General features: G+C 40.4%; 1 protein-coding gene across 4 annotated transcripts in view; it reads right to left on the reverse strand.

Moving 5' to 3' along the window:
* Nucleotides 1-5774: 5774 nt before the first annotated feature.
* The window catches only part of CPEB2 (cytoplasmic polyadenylation element binding protein 2), a 120104-nt gene continuing 105147 nt past the window's right edge, over nt 5775-20731 (reverse strand). For all 4 annotated transcript variants that reach the window (XM_073647375.1, XM_073647358.1, XM_073647366.1 and 1 more), the window contains 3 exons: nt 15814-15928; nt 12372-12553; nt 5775-10550 (listed from right to left, as the gene is read on the reverse strand). In XM_073647375.1, the coding sequence (XP_073503476.1) occupies nt 10323-10550; nt 12372-12553; nt 15814-15928 (525 nt within the window). In that variant the 3' untranslated portion in view covers nt 5775-10322. The remainder of the gene's footprint in view (nt 10551-12371; nt 12554-15813; nt 15929-20731) is intronic.

Consider the following 20731-nt stretch of genomic DNA (forward strand, 5'->3'; position numbering starts at 1 on the left):
GATCCGGCCCCCACAGAGCCCTGATCTCACATCATCCAGTCTGTCTCGGATTAGATGAAGAAGCAGAAGGATTTGCACAAGCGACATCCACAGAAGATCTGAGGTTAGCTCTCTAATATGTTTGGAGAACCTCCCTGCTGAGATCCTTCAAAAACTGTGCAAATGTATCAGGAAGAATTAATGCTGTTTTGAAGGCAAAAGGTGGTGGCACCAAATATTGATGTGATTTAGATTTCTCTTTTGTTAATTCACTTTGCATTTTGTTAATAGATAAAAATAAACATTTAACACTTGTACTTTTTTTCAAGCATTCCTATTTTGCATCCTTTTTCTACACCTGCCTAAATCTTTGCACAGCATTGTATAGTATACAGTGATTCAATAAAAATGCAGAATACAAATCTATTATCTATCTATCTCTAAACCATCTATCTACTGTACATGTCTCAGCATAAATATATAATGTTTGTCTCTACTAAATATACGCATGCGAATATCCTTTCACTTTTGTCTTAAATACAATTTCTTTGTGAAAACAGAATTAACAGCACAGAAAATGTCTCTGCATTGATGATCACAAGCATGAATTTCTAGATAATTACTACTACTTATCACTGTCAAAATGTTTTTTTCCTGCCATCTGCTGCACAGTTTTAATGGCAGGAATATTAACTTTCCATTGTGTGAAATTCATTGCAACTAGCTTTATTAAATGGATACGCTTCACTTAGCTACACTTTGTTAGGTTGACAGCATCTAATATAAATGTATTATCCTTTGACACATTTAGTGCGGCCCCCTGCAATCATTTTGACACTTTGGGATCCAAAATATACCAATAAATTTTCATAATGGTCGTCAAAATACCACGGGCCATGCAAAATAAGCATTGATTATATCCGGAACGAACGTCATTACTATTATGTCTCATGCTAAAAAATCTATTTATATCACTCATTTACGAGCTACAGTCTAATAAATTATCAAGTGCTATCAAAATAAGCAAAGAGGATGAACTGAAGTACAACCCTCATCTCCATACATGCTAGATCAGCTGGGGTCATCTCGTATGTTGTGGGGCTTCAGATATGGACCTTACAGCATTCCTGTAGTTTCAGGTGGCTTCAGAATAATATGTGTGTACACGAGGAATAACACTATTGGTGGCCATTCTATGTCCTGTATCCTGCATTTTCACCGGTTTTCCTCCCTGCAGGCTGTATCTCTTAATTTCCAGTTGTCTCTGAGCTAGTGGATGAAGACTAGCTGCATTTATGTGTCCTTTAAAACTCTTCAGGAAATTCTTGTTTTGGAGAGTTTTGGAGTTTTTCTTTTTTTCTGAAGCATTTCAAAATGAAGTTTTGGAGAGTTTATTTTCCTTAGGGTCACGTTCACACATTCAGTATTTGACCTCAGTATTTTTAAACCAATCGGAGGAAAGGTATAATAGAAACACGTCACCGCGTCTGCATTTGTCACCTATTCTTGGTTTTGGCATACAAATACTGATAAAAAATACTGATTGTGTGAACGTAGCCTAAGTAGGTGTTCTTTGCAGCCTCATGATTGGACAGCCTAGTTTGGAAAGATTTCATTCAGGATCCTCTTCAAAAGCTACGTGCACACAACGTCTTTTCAACTCTGGCAGATGAGACAATTTTTTCAAACAGAAAACGCTTCAGGAAATGAACAAAAATGTTTCAGAAAGGTCTTTTGTGTAGTTTTTTTGGTCGTATCTTTCCAATGGTTTCAGTTGCCGCCGTTTGGTTTGGAAGGTTTTCCCATTGTTTTTCTGAAGTTTTTTTTACTGTTGCTCTCTAGTCGCTTTTTTTTTACTCCATTAAATAATGAAGGAACCACTAGTATATTTTAGACAAAAACTATGGCAAAAGACTCAAACGGTCGTCATCCTAACACCTTTTGACCTTTCCTATTGTCTTGCTAGCTTTTTCTGAACGGAAATGCCAGGAGAATGGACAAAATGCTAGAAGAATCACTTCTTTTAACTGCTTGGCGTTTTTAGAAACTTGAAGTGGTTAAAAGACCTTCAAAAGCCTGAACATATGAACAGCAAGTAGTTTTTACAAGAATTGCTTATGTTCATTCTTTTGAGCGGTTTTTCATCCAGAATCTGCCCGCAAAAGATGTTATGCGCACATAGCCATAGAAGTGATGTGCACATTTTTTTTCCACCAGGTGTTTTTCAAAATTTCTTCAGAAATGAAAAAGATCAAAAAACTCCTCATATAAAAAGGAGAGTGGATTTCTCAAAGAAATAAATTGTAAGAGTTTCTAAAAGATTTTGTGGCGGATTTTGAAGAGAATGCACTCCAAAAATTCCTCATAATACCCTTGTGAACACTTAAGGAGAAAAAACTGTTCCAAAACTGTTCAACACAGTTCAGCAGAAAAAAAACCCTCCCCAAAATAGGAGAGTTTACTGAAATGATTTGTGCAGGAAAAACTCCTGCTTTTGAACGTCTTTGGTGAAGGTCCTTTTCTGTTCCAGCATGACTGTGCCTCAATGTACAAAGAAAGGTCCATGGTTGTGGGGCAGTGTCGGATTGTGGTGCCAAGGGCCCACCAGTAACCAACTCCAGGGCCCCACTTTTCAGCTACATGAAAATGTGACATTATCCTCAATCACAAATTTATATAACAAAGAACTGGGTAGATTGTTAAAGGGAACCTGTCACCAGAAATAACGCTGTTAACCTGCAGATATGGGGTTAATCCGCAGGTTAATAGCGCTATTATGCTGCCCGTCGCCTGCACACCGATTTATTTTGTTCCCCCCGCCAGCATTTGGATTCGGTCACAGGGGCGGTTCAGTCATGGCGGCTGTAACCGCGCCCCCGGCTCTGACTGACAGCTGGCCGCAGTGCAGAGCGAGTGTCAGTCAGGGCTGGGGGCTCGGTTACAGCTGCTGTTCTGCATACTCAGAGCGGTGACTGAACCCGAGGCACCCCCGTGCAGGCGCCGGGCAGCATAATGACACTGTTAATCTGCAGATTAACTGCATATCTGCAGGTTAACAGCGTAATTTCTGGTGACAGGTTACCTTTAAATGAATAAGATGCTGCCTTTGTCTCTACAAAGTGATTCAAGTATATAGTGCCAAGTACTGCTCATACTGTATAAGAGGGTGATGGCCCACTCCTGCACAGGGGCCCAACAGAGGATTCTCCTGTGGGCCAGTCCAAGCCTGGTTGGGGGAGTTTGCTGGGAAGAACTTGACTACTCGAACAGAGCTCTGATCTCAACCCCAAAAAACTTTGGCATGAACTAGACTGAAGATTGTTAGCATAGCCTCTCCTCAACATTAGGGCCTGACCTCACAAATTGTCAGAATTCTAGTTGTCCTTCTACAGTTTGACCACTAGTGGCTGCTATTGTTCACCTTAATAATTGTGCTGCAATCCCACTCCTTATCACTGGAGGCTGCTGTTGTGTTCTGCAATTGCCCTTTACTAAGATGTCAGATTCTGAACATGTGAGATCCATCTTGTTTCCTGTTTGGGCCTACTTAAAGCCACATGGATCTCTCACTCATTGCCTGAGTATTGTGTCTAGCTGTTAGCCTAGTTTCCAGTCTCCAAGGTCCTGAACATTCTTACCTAGATTGTTCTCATCTATCTACAGATTGTTTCCCTCAACTCCTTTTGCTAACTACAAGAACTTCTACTACCGCTTGCTGTTCTGCTTGTGCTCCTTCGGACACTGGTTTCCAGCAGTACTACGCCAGTATCGTAACACAAATGCTCATCTAGATTTCCCCAGAAACCTCCAAAATATTGTAGACAGCCTTCCCAAAAGAGCGAAAGCTGTTATAACTGCAAAGAGGGAATCAACTCCAGATTACTGCTTAAAGATTTAGAATGGGATGTAATAAGTGTAATGTGGACTTGTCCCAATACATTGTCTATATAGTGTACCTTTACTTCTGTGCATTAGAATGCACTTTATAGTTGTCAGTAAAGCTGGTCAACATTTTAGATAATTATTGAATACCCCTACAATAAGGAATCCAAAACAAGGGTCACACAGGGTCCAATCCTCTCAAGAAAATAAACAAGACCAGACATATTTGTCAGTCAGTTACATTGAGACGACCACCCAAAGTTGCATTGGAATTGAATTGTGATTCTGCTCAAACCGTTGCTTGTCTACCAGTTGTCCTAAGGCTATGTGCCCACGATGCAGAAATGCTGCATATTTTTTCCGCTTCTCCCTGGCAGGAAAAAAGCATTTTTCAAGTCCTATAGAGAACCCCAGAGAGCATTCTGCGATTTTAAAACGCCAATAAAACACCACAACCAAAACGCTTTGCACGTAGAGCAAAGGTACAAGTAGACGAAAATGAGGTCCTTATAATTATAGGTCCCAAATGAACGTGGGTGCCTGCAGGTCAGGATTTGAAAATAAACATCGGAAAGTGCTTAAAAGTATATGGAGCCTTTCACATGGATAAGGCCTAGCTGCCTTAATTCTCCAATATGAGTTCAAACTGGTTTTGGTGCACAAATCAGTCTAATATGTCCAGGAACTGTCCTGATGCTCTTCCTCTGTTACTTGCCATCTACTTTTTTTTGAGAGGGTGGTTCTTCTTGATTATTATTCTTCTAGCACTATAAGAGCTGGAACTTCTTTTTCCGCATTTCCCAGCATGCTCTGGGTCTGTCATTATTCATTGGCTTAACTGCCCTGAACTGTAAGCCTCTTTGATATGTCTGTATGCAGTTTGACAGAAAGCAGAGCAGAGTCATTAAGACAGAGACCATCTTCCACTTCAGACCAGAGCTTTGCGAACCTCCTACTTCCTGCCTGCAGCCCCCGTGCCTCTTCTGATTAGTAGGCCCAGTGTGACATCATTATAGGGCATGGTTGTGCCAGCTCTACTCATCAGGAGAGGCTCCAGGTGGTAGGAGGTTTATAGCACTCTGGTCTGGTAGCCGTAGACTACTGACATGGCCCCTGGACCAGGGTCTTGCGCATCTGTTTGCTCAACTCTAATGATCTATCAAATATAATATGAAAATACAGTGACCATTTAATACCAACAAGTGTAAATCAAACTGTAAGCTACTTGTAGAGTTTTAAAGGAATCTGTCAAAGTTTTTTTTTCTATGTAATCTTGAGTATAGCATGATGTAGGGACTGAGACCCCGATTCCAGTGATGTGTCATTCACTGGTCTACATGTTGTCATTCTGATGCAGTTTTCTCTGCTGCAGATCTGGCAGTGCTTGGAAAGCTGAGCTCTGTGTAACCCCACCCACACCCCTGATTGGCTGCTTTCTGTTTACACTGTATAGTGGTGGTGGCGTGGCTGGACCAGGAGGCATGAGTCATCTAGTCCTGTAGTGATAATCTCCTGCTGATAAAACACTGATCTTATTGAAACAGCAGCCTAATAAGTGATACATCGCTGGAATCAGGGTCTCTGTCTCTACATAATTCTGCTCTAAAATCACATAGCAAAAAACCTGCTGACATATTCCCTTTAAAAGGATTGTCTGCTAATACAAAAAGTATTGGTTTCTCCACTACTCTAAAACAGTGCCACTCTTATCCACAGGCTGTATGTGGTATTGCAGCTTAGCTCCATTAATATACAGTAAGTGGGGATGAACTGAAATATCAGACGCAGTCCATGGACAAGCGTTGTGCTTTAGGGGATAGTTGTTGTTTTTTTTTTTTTTCTAACGCCATATTTCCATAATATGAAAGATAAAAACACAACAAGCAGTAATAAGGAGGCAGTGACAGAGGACATGCCAATAACTTAAGTTTATTAGTCAGTCAACAATAATACAAATATTTAAAAATTACTTAATATAAATAGTTGGCAGCAAACTATTTCATTACAGAGTTAAATTACCAGTACAACAGACAGACTGGAGATTTAGACACCTGGAAGATAACAGTAAAATTTTAACTAAAATATCTTAAAAATAAAAAATAAAAATTCAAGCTGAAGGCAATCACCTAGTGTCCTTAAGCAAGGGCTCTTAATTATACAGAATACCCCCAAAAAAATAAAAATCAACTAAATTTGCATATCAAAGAACCTTTAATAATTACAATCCAAACACTCCGTAAGCCACTTGTGCCATTCTATACAGAAACTCTGAATTAGAAACTAGTTGCTTTAATAGTACAAAGATTTCAGCTCCAAAAATAAATTCAAAATAAAATAAAACTTTAGCAATTAGCGTCATAAAATTATATTTATTTTTTTCCCACAATAAAAATACAAAATGATATTAATGACAAGAATATTACTTCTAAAAAAAAAAACAAGAAAAAAAAACACCAAAAACAAAACAAACAAAAAAAAACAACAAAATAGAAATATGCATGAAAAAGTCTCTCCTTTTGTTAGCAAAACACTATCCAAAATAACTACAATCATTTACATCAGTACAAAGATTTTCTGGATTTTTAAAAAATAGTTGCAATGACAAAAGGGGTTTATCTTTTCTTGACAGTAAAAAATGACACTGTGGATAAAATCTGCAAAATATGCAATGAAAAAAATAAATTTGCATTAAAAAGGTTTACACTGTTTTTTTTTATTTTTTTATACAAATATTAGAAACAGTATTGCACATCACAACACAGAATCGAGGTTAGTCAGCCTTCCAAAATGTGTTATATTCAAGTTTTTTAGCATCTTTGAGGAGAGGCTTTGTGCAGCCAGATGCAACAGGGATATAATATCAAGTGTTGTCCATACACAAATATATAAATGCTAAATGTTTCCTTCTTAACAAAAAGTGTGGATTTAAAAGTTGTTTTTTTTTTTTTTTTTTCCTCCATAGTCATACACTTGGGCAAGCAATATGCACATTTGGGGAAAACCAAAAAAAAAAAAAAAAAAAAAAAAAAAAGAGAAGCTTTAAAAATATAAAAATACAATCAAAATCAAACTAGCATTCTTCTACAAAAATAGTAAAATAAATATGATTTATAAAAAATCCAATACAGTGTTTCCAACAATTAGAAAATAAGATTTTACTACACACAAAAAAGTTTACACGCACGAAAAGCAGGATTGGAACCGGAAGTGAGGACTGCCTCACACGGAAGTGAAATGACAATTAATAGAAAGAACTTTCTTTGCCAAATCTTAACAATTTTTCATTTCAAATATTTTATTTTTTTTGGTTAAAAAAATAAAAATAAATGGTAATTTCCCAACAGTTTTATTATTTTTTGTTTTTCAGCAGTTGCACCTCTTTAATAATTTTTTTTCTTCTAAAAATTCAATTAAATAAAATTGATGGAAAATTTAATTTTTTTTTCTTCTTCATCTTATAAATAATAATTGAGGTATTGCAAAATAGATGTTAATTAAAAGAAGCGTGTTTCATTAAAAAAAAAAAAAACAGCTGACTGTCAAAAAGGTTTATATATAAAATATAGTGCATAATAAAGTTGGGATTATTTTTTGGGAGGGGGGGATGGGTGAAGATTGATTAAATACTATTAAGAGAGTGGGGAACATGACAGATCATATTAAGTTACGATTAAGGGTACATAAATAAATTAGAAAGAAGTACTTCTTCAGAACAGCAACAATTGTCAAACATTTAAAACGTGAACTACAACCACATATTAACAGCAAAGTGAAGACGAGTCACATGTTTTACAGTACAAAAAAAGCACGCTGTCGACAACCGGTAAGAACACAATTTTTGTTTTTTTTTCTCGTACACAGAAGATTGTCCCATGGGTTTTAACTCAGAAAAAAAAATATTTTTTTATTTTTCACTTTCTGATTCTTTCGGTGTTCAAATTGTTATATTTTGCAGAGTGAATATTTATCTATATATCGTCTTTTTTTGTACTGATTTTTTTTTTTATTACTTGTGGGCTAGTTGCATTTACCCCCATGGCTTAAATTTAAAATATCGTAATTAGCCAAAAAAAAAGAAAAAAAAAATTTCCTTTTTCTATTTTTTTTTTAAATAAATAGATATATTTTTTATGAAAAATAAAAAATAGCAGCCTTAATAAAATATATATATATATATATATAAAAAAAATAAAAATAAAAAAAAAAATGTACAGGGAAAACCAATTACAAAATTTAGTTTTTAGCCAAGCGTCACTGTTGTCTTGAAGGGGTATTTGTATGCAACTAGCCATCTGCTTTTATACCATCTCCATTTTGACTTCATTAATCCAAATCGTCAAGCGTTTATTTTTTTATTATTATTACTAGCAATTATTATTTGTAACTGGTAGGCGTTAATAAATAGCTTGTGGGTTATACATTTGGTGGCTGATTATAAGTGTGCTGGCCATCTTTGGTCTTTTTTTAATTTTAAAGGGAAACTGTCACCAGGTTTGACCGATATGAGATACGTCCAGCCCTGATATACAGCATTCTATAATGCCGTATCTATGCCCCAACCCGGCCTGCAAGACAAGAAAAAGAGCTTTTATTATACTCACCAGGGGGGCCGGTCCGATGGCCAGCGCCTTCCTTCTTCTTGTGATGCCGTCCTCCTACGTCATCCACACAGTGTCTCTGGCATTGCGCTCCTACGCAGGCATACTTCTCTGCCCTGATGAGGGCAGAGCAGAGTACTGCAGTGCGCAGGCGCCGGGCTCTTTGACCTTTCCCGGCGCCAGCGCTCTGCAGTACTTTGCTCTTCCCTCGTCAAGGCAGAGAAGTACGCCTGTGCAGGAGCGCGATTTCGGGCAGAGTGTGTGGATGACGTAGGACGCATCATCCATACGAAGCAAAAGGATGGCATCGCAAGAAGAAGGGAGGCACTGGACCTGGACCAGCAACGCCCATCGGACAGGACTGCCCCCCCAGGTGAATAAAAGTTATTTTTCTTGTCTTGTAGTTCGGATCGGGGGCTTATATACAGCATTATAGAATGCTGGATATCAGACCTGAAAGGTGGTGGCCGTATCTCATATCGGTCAAAGCTGGTGACAGGTTCCCTTTAATGACATTTTTAATTCATGAAATTTGAAAATTGGGCAGGGGAAAAAAAAAAATAGGCTTTTTTTTTGTAATACAATTTCAATTTTTTTTCCAGTTTTTATTTCTCTAGGCTACTTCACGTCACAAGATTCAGAATCACACACCACGACTATTGCACGGGGATAACAATATTACACCCAATCCTTGTAAATTGAAGTCCACTACTGACCAGGACACATAATGGCTGCACTTACTATTCTAAAAAAAAAAACAAATTTTATATTTTTTTTCGTATTGTACACATTTAAGGACATCTGTTTTACTTGAGTCGCGATTCATGCAAATATGCTTTTTTTTTTCTTACAAAATTTTGTAATTTTGCTCATGCTACTGTACCTAGTTTCAAAAGAGCTTTTTTTTTTTATTTCTTTTTTTTTTTAGATATTTTTTTTTTTATTCTATCTGCAATACCATTTTTACTTGTGGTTAGGTAATAGATCCAGTGCATGCATATGGTGTAGACAGGTAGGTAAACATGCATATTTCACATTCTAAAACTATGGCAATTTTCGGCCATATTGTGCTGCCTGCATTTTTTTTTTTTTGCAGTGCAGATTTTGAAAACCTTTCAATCCTGTATAAATAGGTGGCATTACACACAACACCTATGTAGCAGCAAAGCTAATACAGCTTATGATTAAAAATGTTTAAAAATAGCTAATAAAAATCAGATTATCTGAGGTATTATTTCTTGCAAGTCAAAATGGAGAGCAAAAAAATCAACCCTATATTTTGTTTTTTTTTAATTTACATACACACTTAAAATATCAACAATAAAAATAATCTTTTAGTAGCAGACGTTTTTCTTTTTTCTTTTTTTTTTCTTTTTTTTTTATCTTTTCTATTAATTGCTACCTTTGGTAAATAACTGGGGCTGATTTTTAAAGTTAAAAATCCATGTCTAGAAATAAGTGCACACTTCATCTATATAGATATATATATTTATATAGCAGCAGACTGTGTTGCCCCTTATGCAGAACATTCCCATATTTAATTTCAGCATTATATATAAAAGAACTTGGGAAAAAAAAAAAAAATATATATATATATATATATAAAAAAAAAACAAAAAAAACTTAACATGGAGATATCACAAAGAATTAGTAAGCCTGAGATGTGGGGTTTTGGTGGAAAAAAATAAAAATAAAAAAAATAAAAGAAGAGGCTTGTTAGTGTTTTGGCTGCTGATACAGATGCATGTGTGGAGGACTGGGGTGAAAAGCAGAAGAATGCACTTATTTCTTCTGCAGGTCAGTATCTTAAAACACAGTAAGCCGCATGCACCCTTCTCCCGGTGAGTGGTAGAGAAGCCACGCTTAGTTCCAGCGGAAGTGGATCTGACGAGGCCGGTCGGCTCCTTCCTTCACCAGTGGCTTGTGGAATTCCCGTCCGGCGCGAGAGTGAATATTCGCCCAACAAAACTCACAGTAATACTGCAGGCATGTGACATTGGCACAGAAAAACGGAGCAAATTTCCCACTGCAGCGGGCTCCCTGGCATTCATCGCACATCTGGTCATCCAACACGTATGGCTTCACCTCCACCTGCAATCGGAGAACAGTTCTGATCTTAATTCAAAATTCCTCTCTATCTATTGTGAATACAGTAAATCTATACATAAGTGCCCTTCTCCCATGTTTCCTCTCGTTTTGACATTTGCTGTAAAAAAAAAAAAAAAAAAAAAAACCTCAACAAAAACCCCTCACAATTTGTGATACTCTGTTGGGAGATGTTTATGCTATATTTGTTTATGTGTGGGCACTCGGTGGCTTTGAATAAACCCCTGTCGACTGTCGGTTCTTAATGGGGTTTTCTCAAGTACTTCCTTCTTGCGGAAAAAAAAAGCTCCTAATAATTGACAGTTCGGACCAGCAGCATGTTTATGCCACAGGCCAGAACTCTACACTTTCCGATGTTGCCACATGGGCACTGAAACTGGCCAGAGCACAGCTTGCAAGCTGTATAGCAAAGAGCTTGCAAGCGCTGCTCTCCTTAGCTGGGACATCGGCCACCACTGAAACTGCAGTGGTGGTTAGTAGTGATGAGCACAAGTGCTCGTTGACTGGGTATCAGAGTATCGCGGGTGCTTAGGTGACATGTTCGAGTCCCTGCGCCCGCAAGTTTCGCAGCTGTCAGACGGTCACAAAACATGCAGGGATTCCCCGTGTTTGTCAGGCAATCCCTGCATGTTTTGTGGCTGTCTAACAGCAGCGAAACATGCGGGAAGGGGGATTCCAACATGTCGCTCGAGCACCTGCGATACTCAGTGCATGCCCGAGCACCCGATGCAAACTCCAGTAACGAGCACTTGCGATCATCACTAGTGGTTAGTAACCTAGGCCAAAATACAAGAAAAATATTTCCTTTCAGTGGATAGAACTCATAGAAATCATTTTACATTTTATATATATTGCAAATAGTTTGTTTTCAGATGTTTTGTGTGAGTGGTAGCACCCCCTAGATTTTCCTTTGCTGCTGATACCCGTGGCAGGAAATGCAGTGGTGAACACGTATGCGTCATTTGACTTCGTCACAGAATTGAACACTAATCCCTGGTCGTAATGAGGAAGTGGATTTTACAGATTCATCTCTAAGTGGCAGCACGGTGGCTCAGTGGTTATCCCTGTTGCTTTGCAGCACTGGGGTCCTGGGTTCAAATCTCACCAAGGACAACATCTGCAAGAAGTTTGTATGTTCTCTCTGTGTTTGCGTGGGTTTCCTCCGGGTTCTCCGGTTTCCTCCCGCACTCCAAAGACATATTGATAGGGAATCTAGATTGTGAGCCCCAATGGGGACAGTGCAGATAAGGTATGTAAAGCTCTGTGGAATTAGTGGAACTATATAAGTGAATAAAATAAATTTAAATAAATGTCAGAGGGGAAGTGGAGAATATGTAGATTCATTTGCCCCCACAATATTCTGCTTGTCCTCAGCCACATAAAAAAAGTCATAGCAATGTGTGAAGTTCACTAGGTGAGAAAGTTGCAATTGCTGAGAATAGACACCTGAGGAAGGTGGAGTACAGCGAAACGTGTTGTGGTTTTAATAAAGAAAATATAATATAGTTCATTTTAACAAGGGAGCGCCTTTCATCTGGTTTTCCTACTTCACATAGAAAAGAAGAATATGTAATATACTCGGCCTAATCCCGACTTAGTGCACAGCGGCCTGTCCCGAGATATCAGCGGTCAGGCACTCGCCAACCTCACAGCACACAAATTATTTTTAATACCTTTAAAGTATAAAATGATTGCGTAAAGGTAAGACAGGGTACATCTGTAATGGTTCACAGGCTACAGACACTACTGGCAGGGTTCACAGGATCTATGATAGGACTGAATGCGGGGAACCAGTCAACCACTTACCCTTTTATCAATGTCGCCATGCTGAAGCTGCACAAATCGAGCACTGATGGCCGCAATGTAGCTCTGCTGATTGGAGAAAGCAACGCGTCCAGCGCCTTTCGGATACTTCAGTTCTGGATCTGTATCGATTCCTGCATAGCAAACTCCCCCGTAGAGACGATCCATTATCATAGCCAGTTCCACTGTAGGAAGGAGAATTCAATTATTAATAGTTTGGACTGGAAAGGATGCCGTACCCCTCGTGGATTCCCGGACCCCTCGTGGATTTATCAAATTAAATAAATTTGGCACAAGTTAATATATTAATTTTTTTGACGTTTTCAGCCTCAGAGTGAAAAGTTGCACAATCCTTTCAAGAACCTTTAAAATGTCACACAGTTGTCTTCAACTCTATAAAAAAGGGCAAAAATGTTATCAACACTCCAAAAAGCTGTGAATGATAAATTAATTGAAAACTTCTGGATAAGGAAAACCATGCCCTAATGTAAAAAATTAAGAGGACTGGAAAAACTAGAATGAAAATTGGGAAAAGCCATAATGATTTTAGTGCAAAAATAAAAATACCCAGACCCCGATTAATCAAGATTTTGCATGCCAGTCTTGAGAATGCGTGCGCTGGAGTAAAATGCACAAAATTCATTTAGAAGTGTGTGCCTCTTAAAGGGAATCTGTCACCAGATTTTTGCTATATAATCTGTGGATGCATGATGTAGAGAAAGAGACCCTGATTCCAGCGATGTATCACTTGCTGTTCTCCTTAGTGTAGTTTTTATAAAATCATGGTTTTATCAGCAGAAGATTATCACTAGAAGACTACTTGGCTTTCTGTCTGCTAGTCAAACCCCGCCCCCACCACTGATTGGCAGCTTTCTGCCTATGCACAGTACCCACAGTGTACACAGAAAGCTGCCAATCAGTGGTGTGGGCGGGGTTATATACAGCTCAGCATTCAGAGAACGGCTACATCTGCAGCAGATAAATCACCGATTTTATCAAACCTACAGTACAGACCAAAAGTTTGGACACACCTCATTTAAAGTTTTTTTTGTATTTTCGTGACTATGAAAATTGTACATTCACACTGAAGGCATCAAAACTATGAATTAACACATGTGGAATTATATACTTAGCAAAAAAGTGTGAAACAACTGAAAATATGTCTTATATTCTAGCTAGGTTCTTCAAAGTAGCCACCTTTTGCTTTGATGACTGCTTTGCACACTCTTGGCACTCTCTTGATGAGATTCTGGTTTGGCTTTTATCCAAAGTGATATGACAAGGCTCATTAAAGGGTCAATATTGACCTTTAAGATTGCTGCTTCCAGTAGGTGGCACTAGAGTTCTAGTCCTCTTCCTCTCTGAAGAGGCAATTTGCATACTTAATTCCCAGAGACGCATGCACAGCGTATATAAGTCTCCTCACTCTGACATGCCAGGCCTGGCTTGTCACTCTCATTAAGGAGAAACATTACCCCTTAAATCCCAGTCCAGAGTCTCTCACCTAGCCAAATCCGATCTCATACTTTGCACTGATGAGGGGCAATACCCCGAAACACGTGTCTGCAAATTGAGATTCTGGTTTGGCTTATATCCGAAGTCATATGATAAGACTCGTTAAAGAGTCGATATTGACTTTTAGGACTGCTACTTCCAGTAGGTGGTGCTAGTGTTCTAGTCCTCTTCCTCTCTGAAGAGGCGCAATAAGAATGATGCATTGGGAATTAAGTGCTCGATTCCACTGCATCGGCCAACACAGGTGCATTAAGGCGTAGCACTATTCTTATTGAAAGCCATAAAATATCAGGATTTGTTGGGTCCTCCAGAATGGGAGAAGTGCTCTAAATTTGCCTTCAACTCCTCTGGCAAAAAAATGAATATGAATCCTGAAATCCATAATGGCGGATTTCACCACGGGACCACCCTGCACTGCAACTGCATGATGTAGAGCCATGTAGTGGTCTCAGGAGCGCCTTCTCCTTTCCGCCTTAGCGCGTAGCTTAGCGTATAAACAAAGGCGTGAATTTATCAACAGTCACACTGAATAATACCTATCTTTAGCAAGCGAGTGGGTGGAAGCAGACGATCACTACTGCATACAGTGCTACCAACGTACAACCTCTCTTTCCAGACAGAAGAGAACAATGACATGGAAATAGAGATTTTGCTCCTATATGTCTATGCAAAACAGAAACAGGTCGGCTCTGACACAAATAGAAACAAAAACAAAACTACGTTACATGTCTAGTAAGCAAATATGGAAGGAAATGCACTATGAATCCATTGTAAAGTCACAAACCATGCAGGATTATTAGCATATGATATGCATACTACAAAGGAAGGTCATGAATCAATGCTGACCGGAAACTGTACAATTAAAGCTCCCTAGCGTAATACAGTACCAGCTAAATCTACAATTTTCCGCACATAAATTGACCCGCTGTGCGAATATTAAAATCAGCAGCATGTCCAGTCTTTGTGTGAATTTTACAATCAGCAGCATGTCAAGTCTTTGTGCGGATTTTACAATCAGCAGCATGTCAAGTCTTTGTGCGGATTTTACAATCAGCAGCATGTCAAGTCTTTGTGCGGATATTACAATCAGCAGCATGTCCAGTCTTTGTGTGGATTTTACAATCAGCAGCATGTCCAGTCTTTGTGTGGATTTTACAATTAGCAGCATGTCCAGTCTTTGTGTGGATTTTACAATCAGCAGCATGTCAAGTCTTTGTGCGGATTTTACAATCAGCAGCATGTCAAGTCTTTGTGCGGATTTTACAATCAGCAGCATGTCAAGTCTTTGTGTGGATTTTACAATCAGCAGCATGTCCAGTCTTTGTGTGGATTTTACAATCAGCAGCATGTCCAGTCTTTGTGCGGATTTTACAATCAGCAGCATGTCCAGTCTTTGTGTGGATTTTACAATCAGCAGCATATCCAGTCTTTGTGGATTTTACAATGAGCAGCATGTCCAGTCTTTGTGGATTTTACAATCAGCAGCATGTCAAGTCTTTGTGTGGATTTTACAATCAGCAGCATGTCAAGTCTTTGTGTGGATTTTACAATCAGCAGCATGTCAAGTCTTTGTGTGGATTTTACAATCAGCAGCATGTCCAGTCTGTGTGGATTTTACAATTAGCAGCATGTCCAGTCTTTGTGTGGATTTTACAATCAGCAGCATGTCCAGTCTTTGTGCGGATTTTACAATCAGCAGCATGTCCAGTCTTTGTGCGGATTTTACAATCAGCAGCATGTCCAGTCTTTGTGTGCAGATTTTAGCATGGTCTTTACTCTTGCAATGAATAGAGTGAAATTCAGAACAAAATCTGGATTTGATGCTGAAATGCAGTGGAAATATTGCAAAAATGCCGCAGATCCGCAGCAGAAAATCTACATCTAATCCGCTGCGTCTCCAGCTAGCCTTATAGGGCTTTTAACTCTTTACCTGCTCTCAATGGTCTTGGGACTCCTCCTACGAATATTGTTTTCCGGGGATCAAGTGGCTGTGACCCGTCCATCACAAAGTCGCTATCACTCAAGTTCCAGGGGCGAATCTGAACCTATTCAACAGGAAAAAAAATATTAGTCCAATGAAATAATCCTGTGAACTTTTCCTATAAGCATTTTCTGTATCTGTGAAATATCATCCAATATCTATGTCCTCTCCCTGTAAGCACAGCCTAAATATAGTAAAAAAAAAGATATACTTCCTTAATATAGAAGCACAATTTATACATTGCCATAATATATACAGTACCTTAGAGGACCTGTCACTTGAAATAAATATTAAATAAATGTTCCCATGGTGAAGATACTATCCCAATATATAGTAGGTGTAATAATAATATTAGCAAATACCTCCAATTAGAAATGTAGTATAGTTCTTCTGATTCGCTATGTCTCTTACCCCATGCACAGGACATTGCAGTAGTTTAGGTATCCATGGTTACGACCACTCACAGTGACAGTTAGTTGCTAGTGGTCGTAACCATGGATACATAAGCTACTGCAAAGCCCTGCACATGGGGTAAGCAACATAGCGAATCAGAAGAACTATACTACATTTCTAATTGGAGAGAATTGCTAATATCATTATTACACCTGCTACATATTGAGATAGGATTTGGAGATGGGAATACCCTTTTAAATATACATTTTTTACTTGGTATAAATGCTCCTGTTCTCTTGAATCTGCTGTTTTTTCCTTTGTTCCTGGGCTTCTCCATTCCTGAGATTCCTTATATGTGAGTCTAGTCTTTTTTTTATCCAAGTGGGTGTGGTCACCATCTCTTTAAAGCGGGTGTCTTTTTGGGGGTCATGCCCAGTTGGCTAAAGACTTGATTATCTACAGGGAAGAGTGGGCCATTTCTCAGGAATGGAGGGGTGCAGGAGCAAAAAATAATCAACAACAGATTCAGGAGGACATCGGAATTTACATCAGGTAAAAAAAAAATTACATATTTATGACACAAAATAGGTGGCAATTTGTAAGTAAAGGGTGGTTTGCTGACATATACTATCATAGCCATCCGACTGTGCAAGAAACTGCAGAGCGGTTACATCAGTGCTGCAGAGCGGCTCCATCAGTGCTGCAGAGCGGCTCCATCAGTGCTGCAGAGCGACTCCATCAGTGCTGCAGAGCGACTCCATCAGTGCTGCAGAGCGACTCCATCAGTGCTGCAGAGCAACTCCATCAGTGCTGCAGAGAGGCTCCATCAGTGCTGCAGAGCGGCTCCATCAGTGCTGCAGAGCGGCTCCATCAGTGCTGCAGAGAGGCTCCATCAGTGCTGCAGAGAGGCTCCATCAGTGCTGCAGAGAGGCTCCATCAGTGCTGCAGAGCGACTCCATCAGTGCTGCAGAGAGGCTCCATCAGTGCTGCAGAGAGGCTCCATCAGTGCTGCAGAGAGGTTCCATCAGTGCTGCAGAGCGACTCCATCAGTGCTCCAGAGAGGCTCCATCAGTGCTGCAGAGAGGCTCCATCAGTGCTGCAGAGAGGCTCCATCAGTGCTGCAGAGAGGCTCCATCAGTGCTGCAGAGAGGCTCCATCAGTGCTGCAGAGCGACTCCATCAGTGCTGCAGAGAGGCTCCATCAGTGCTGCAGAGAGGCTCCATCAGTGCTGCAGAGAGGCTCCATCAGTGCTGCAGAGCGACTCCATCAGTGCTGCAGAGAGGCTCCATCAGTGCTGCAGAGAGGCTCCATCAGTGCTGCAGAGAGGCTCCATCAGTGCTGCAGAGAGGTTACATCTGTGCTGCAGAGAGGCTCCATCAGTGCTGCAGAGCGACTCCATCAGTGCTGCAGAGAGGCTCCATCAGTGCTGCAGAGAGGCTCCATCAGTGCTGCAGAGAGGCTCCATCAGTGCTGCAGAGAGGCTCCATCAGTGCTGCAGAGAGGCTCCATCAGTGCTGCAGAGAGGTTACATCTGTGCTGCAGAGAGGCTCCATCAGTGCTGCAGAGCGACTCCATCAGTGCTGCAGAGAGGCTCCATCAGTGCTGCAGAGAGGCTCCATCAGTGCTGCAGAGAGGCTCCATCAGTGCTGCAGAGAGGCTCCATCAGTGCTGCAGAGAGGTTACATCTGTGCTGCAGAGAGGCTCCATCAGTGCTGCAGAGCGGCTCCATCAGTGCTGCAGAGAGGCTCCATCAGTGCTGCAGAGAGGCTCCATCAGTGCTGCAGAGAGGCTCCATCAGTGCTGCAGAGCGGCTCCATTAGTGCTGCAGAGGAAATACATAGTAGCGGGGACACTCCATGCACGTCCTTCTCAGGATTAGTAGGGGGGGTCCAAGAGGTCAGAACCCCACTAATGAAAAAGTCATAGCATACATCATCAATATGCTATAAAGTAGGTAAATCCACTAAAGGTAGCCACACAACATATCTATTGCCTCCAGAAACACCGCTAACCACCAATCTCAAAAAGAGCTGGCATTAATTTAAAGAGGTTCTTATACATATTTTTGCACTTCACAGGGCTAAAAAAAACCCCTAACCCCCGGAAACCGCTCCCTGCTGAAGCTTTAACACTCGCCACTGCACCAGATACAATTATGTCCCAACCACCAGTCACCTGACCCTGTAGACAAACATGGTGGCCGTGATGTCATCGTTTCCACTTTGCTGGAGATAGGCGGCAGCAATGGAGCAGGGAGTGGATTCTGATGGTAAATCTGTATTCTTTGTCCCCTTTAAAGTTTAAAGGGAATCTATCACCAGGTTTTGCTACAGCATGATGTAGGGGCAGAGACCCTGATTCCAGCGATGTGTCACTTACTGAGCTGCTTGCTATATATTTTTTATACAATCACTGTTTCCTCTGCTGCAGATCTATCAGTTTTATGAAGCAGACCTGTGTAACCCCACCCACACCACTGATTGGCAGCTGTCAGTGTTGGGGGCGGGTCTGGACTACTTGGCAGTAGGTTTACTAGTCCTCTAGTGATAATCTTCTGCTGATAAAACAGTGATTTTATAAAAACTACACTAAGCAAAACAGCAAGTGATACATGTCTGGAATCAGGGTTTCTGTCTCTACATTATGCTGCTTCCAGATTAGGTGACAGATTCCCTTTGAACATACTCCAGAGAACTTCTTTTACGTTTTTGCCTTTGTTTTGGCTTTTAGTTATGGAATATATTCCCCTGACATGTAGTGATGACAACCCAGGAGATACATTTGAGGGGCATAAACCTATAAAATACATTGGTATCACTGCCATTCATATTCATGGGCTATGACCCAGTATAAACTGGCAAATATGGCCACCATTAGGCTCGCTAAGGCATGTATGACTTTTACAAGGACAGAATCGAGTGACATAATAATGAAGCTTCTCGGTTCTACCATCTTGTGGAAAGTGTATTTGATATCCCATGAACACATGAATGCTTCTGCTTTTCTGCAAATGCACAGCAAGTGGAGGTACGAGCTGGCCCAGTGGCTACTGATGCGGAGTTTAGATTTTTCAGTATAATAGGACAATACTTTGATGAGTTGTTGTTGTTTCCTGAAGAAGAAGTGTGATATGCTTCGAAACGCGTCGAATAAAAACTGCATTAATACATCTCTTTTTTTCTTCATACTCCACCAATTTTCCCTTCTAATAGTTGATGATGCAACAGTGACCATTCCTACTCTGCTGGCAGCTGATCATGTACCTGTAGGTGTAGCCCTTACAATCTCCATCCCCTGACAACCATTTATTCGCATCCGGCAAACAAACAAGAAGGAAACCATCAATATGCATGGCAGCGTATGGTGAAAAACAAGTGCCCTCCATCAATACTGAACTCTAAGCTTCTGTCGTAAGTGTGTCAGATTTGACAGACAGTCGCCCTGCAGTTGGTTGCAGAAGATCTCTTCGTTTGGCATTACAGACACCTTCTTAGTTCTGTCTCACTCTAGGACCCAGCTGCTACCTTCCTCTTGCTAATTAACACCCTGGCCTGGGTGTATAAATACTTTCACTTTGCAATAGGGAGGCGCCGATGATATTCACATGTTTCCTTCTGAAGGCTTGGAGCAAGTGCAGTTCTTACTTCTTCTCTGGTGCTAAGAGGACATGTGTGCCATCTCTCTGAAGTCGACTCAAGTTAAACTACTTCCCCTGTGTCTGTCTCCCCTTGCTGTCTTTAGTTGTCAGTGGGGATCGACTAGCGCTCACCCCCCCTTCCCTATCTAGGGCCAAGCGCTAAGGAAATATAGGGATAGGTTCCTGTGCGGCGATGTTCGTGGGCAGAGCCAATTTTTTGGCGCGAACAAGCCGGAACCCCGAACACGAATTTGAAATGCCAAACAAATTCGCTCAACACTAGTCTCCACTTCCCCCTTTCCCTAGTGTCTGGGCTCCCTTCCCCTCATCCCTTCGTGTCGCACTTTGTCTTTCGTACACTGTGCGTGACAGCTTCCTTACGATTTGTTATACACTGTGTTCCAAATTATTATGCAAAAAGTGTTTAGGAGTGATAAGGTAAGAATTTGTTTGTTTGTCAGTTAAACTCATTGATGGTGATGTGTGTCAGGGTTCTTTATATCACTGTAAGCAATTGCAGACACCTGTGCTAATTAGTTTGGCAGGTGTGTCCAATGAAAGGCAAGACTACTTAAGAAGGCTGTCCCACATTATTAAGCAGCCTACATTTTCTGCCAAAATGGGAAAGAAAAAGGATGTGTCGGCTGCTGAGAAGCAAGAAATTGTGGAGTGTTTAGGTCAAGGCATGACTACAATCAACATTGCCAAGACACTTCATCCTGATCATCGCACAATCAAGAAGTATGTAGCTGATTCACAGTACACACGTGTGCGCGCTGATAAGGGAAAATTGAGGACTCTTTCCTACAGGCAATTACGTCAGGTTAAAAGAGCAGC

This window comes from Phyllobates terribilis, unplaced genomic scaffold, assembly GCF_046119375.1.
Source record: "Phyllobates terribilis strain yellow unplaced genomic scaffold, ASM4611937v1 Scaffold_1__5_contigs__length_1240528914, whole genome shotgun sequence".
Lineage (NCBI taxonomy): Eukaryota > Metazoa > Chordata > Amphibia > Anura > Dendrobatidae > Phyllobates > Phyllobates terribilis.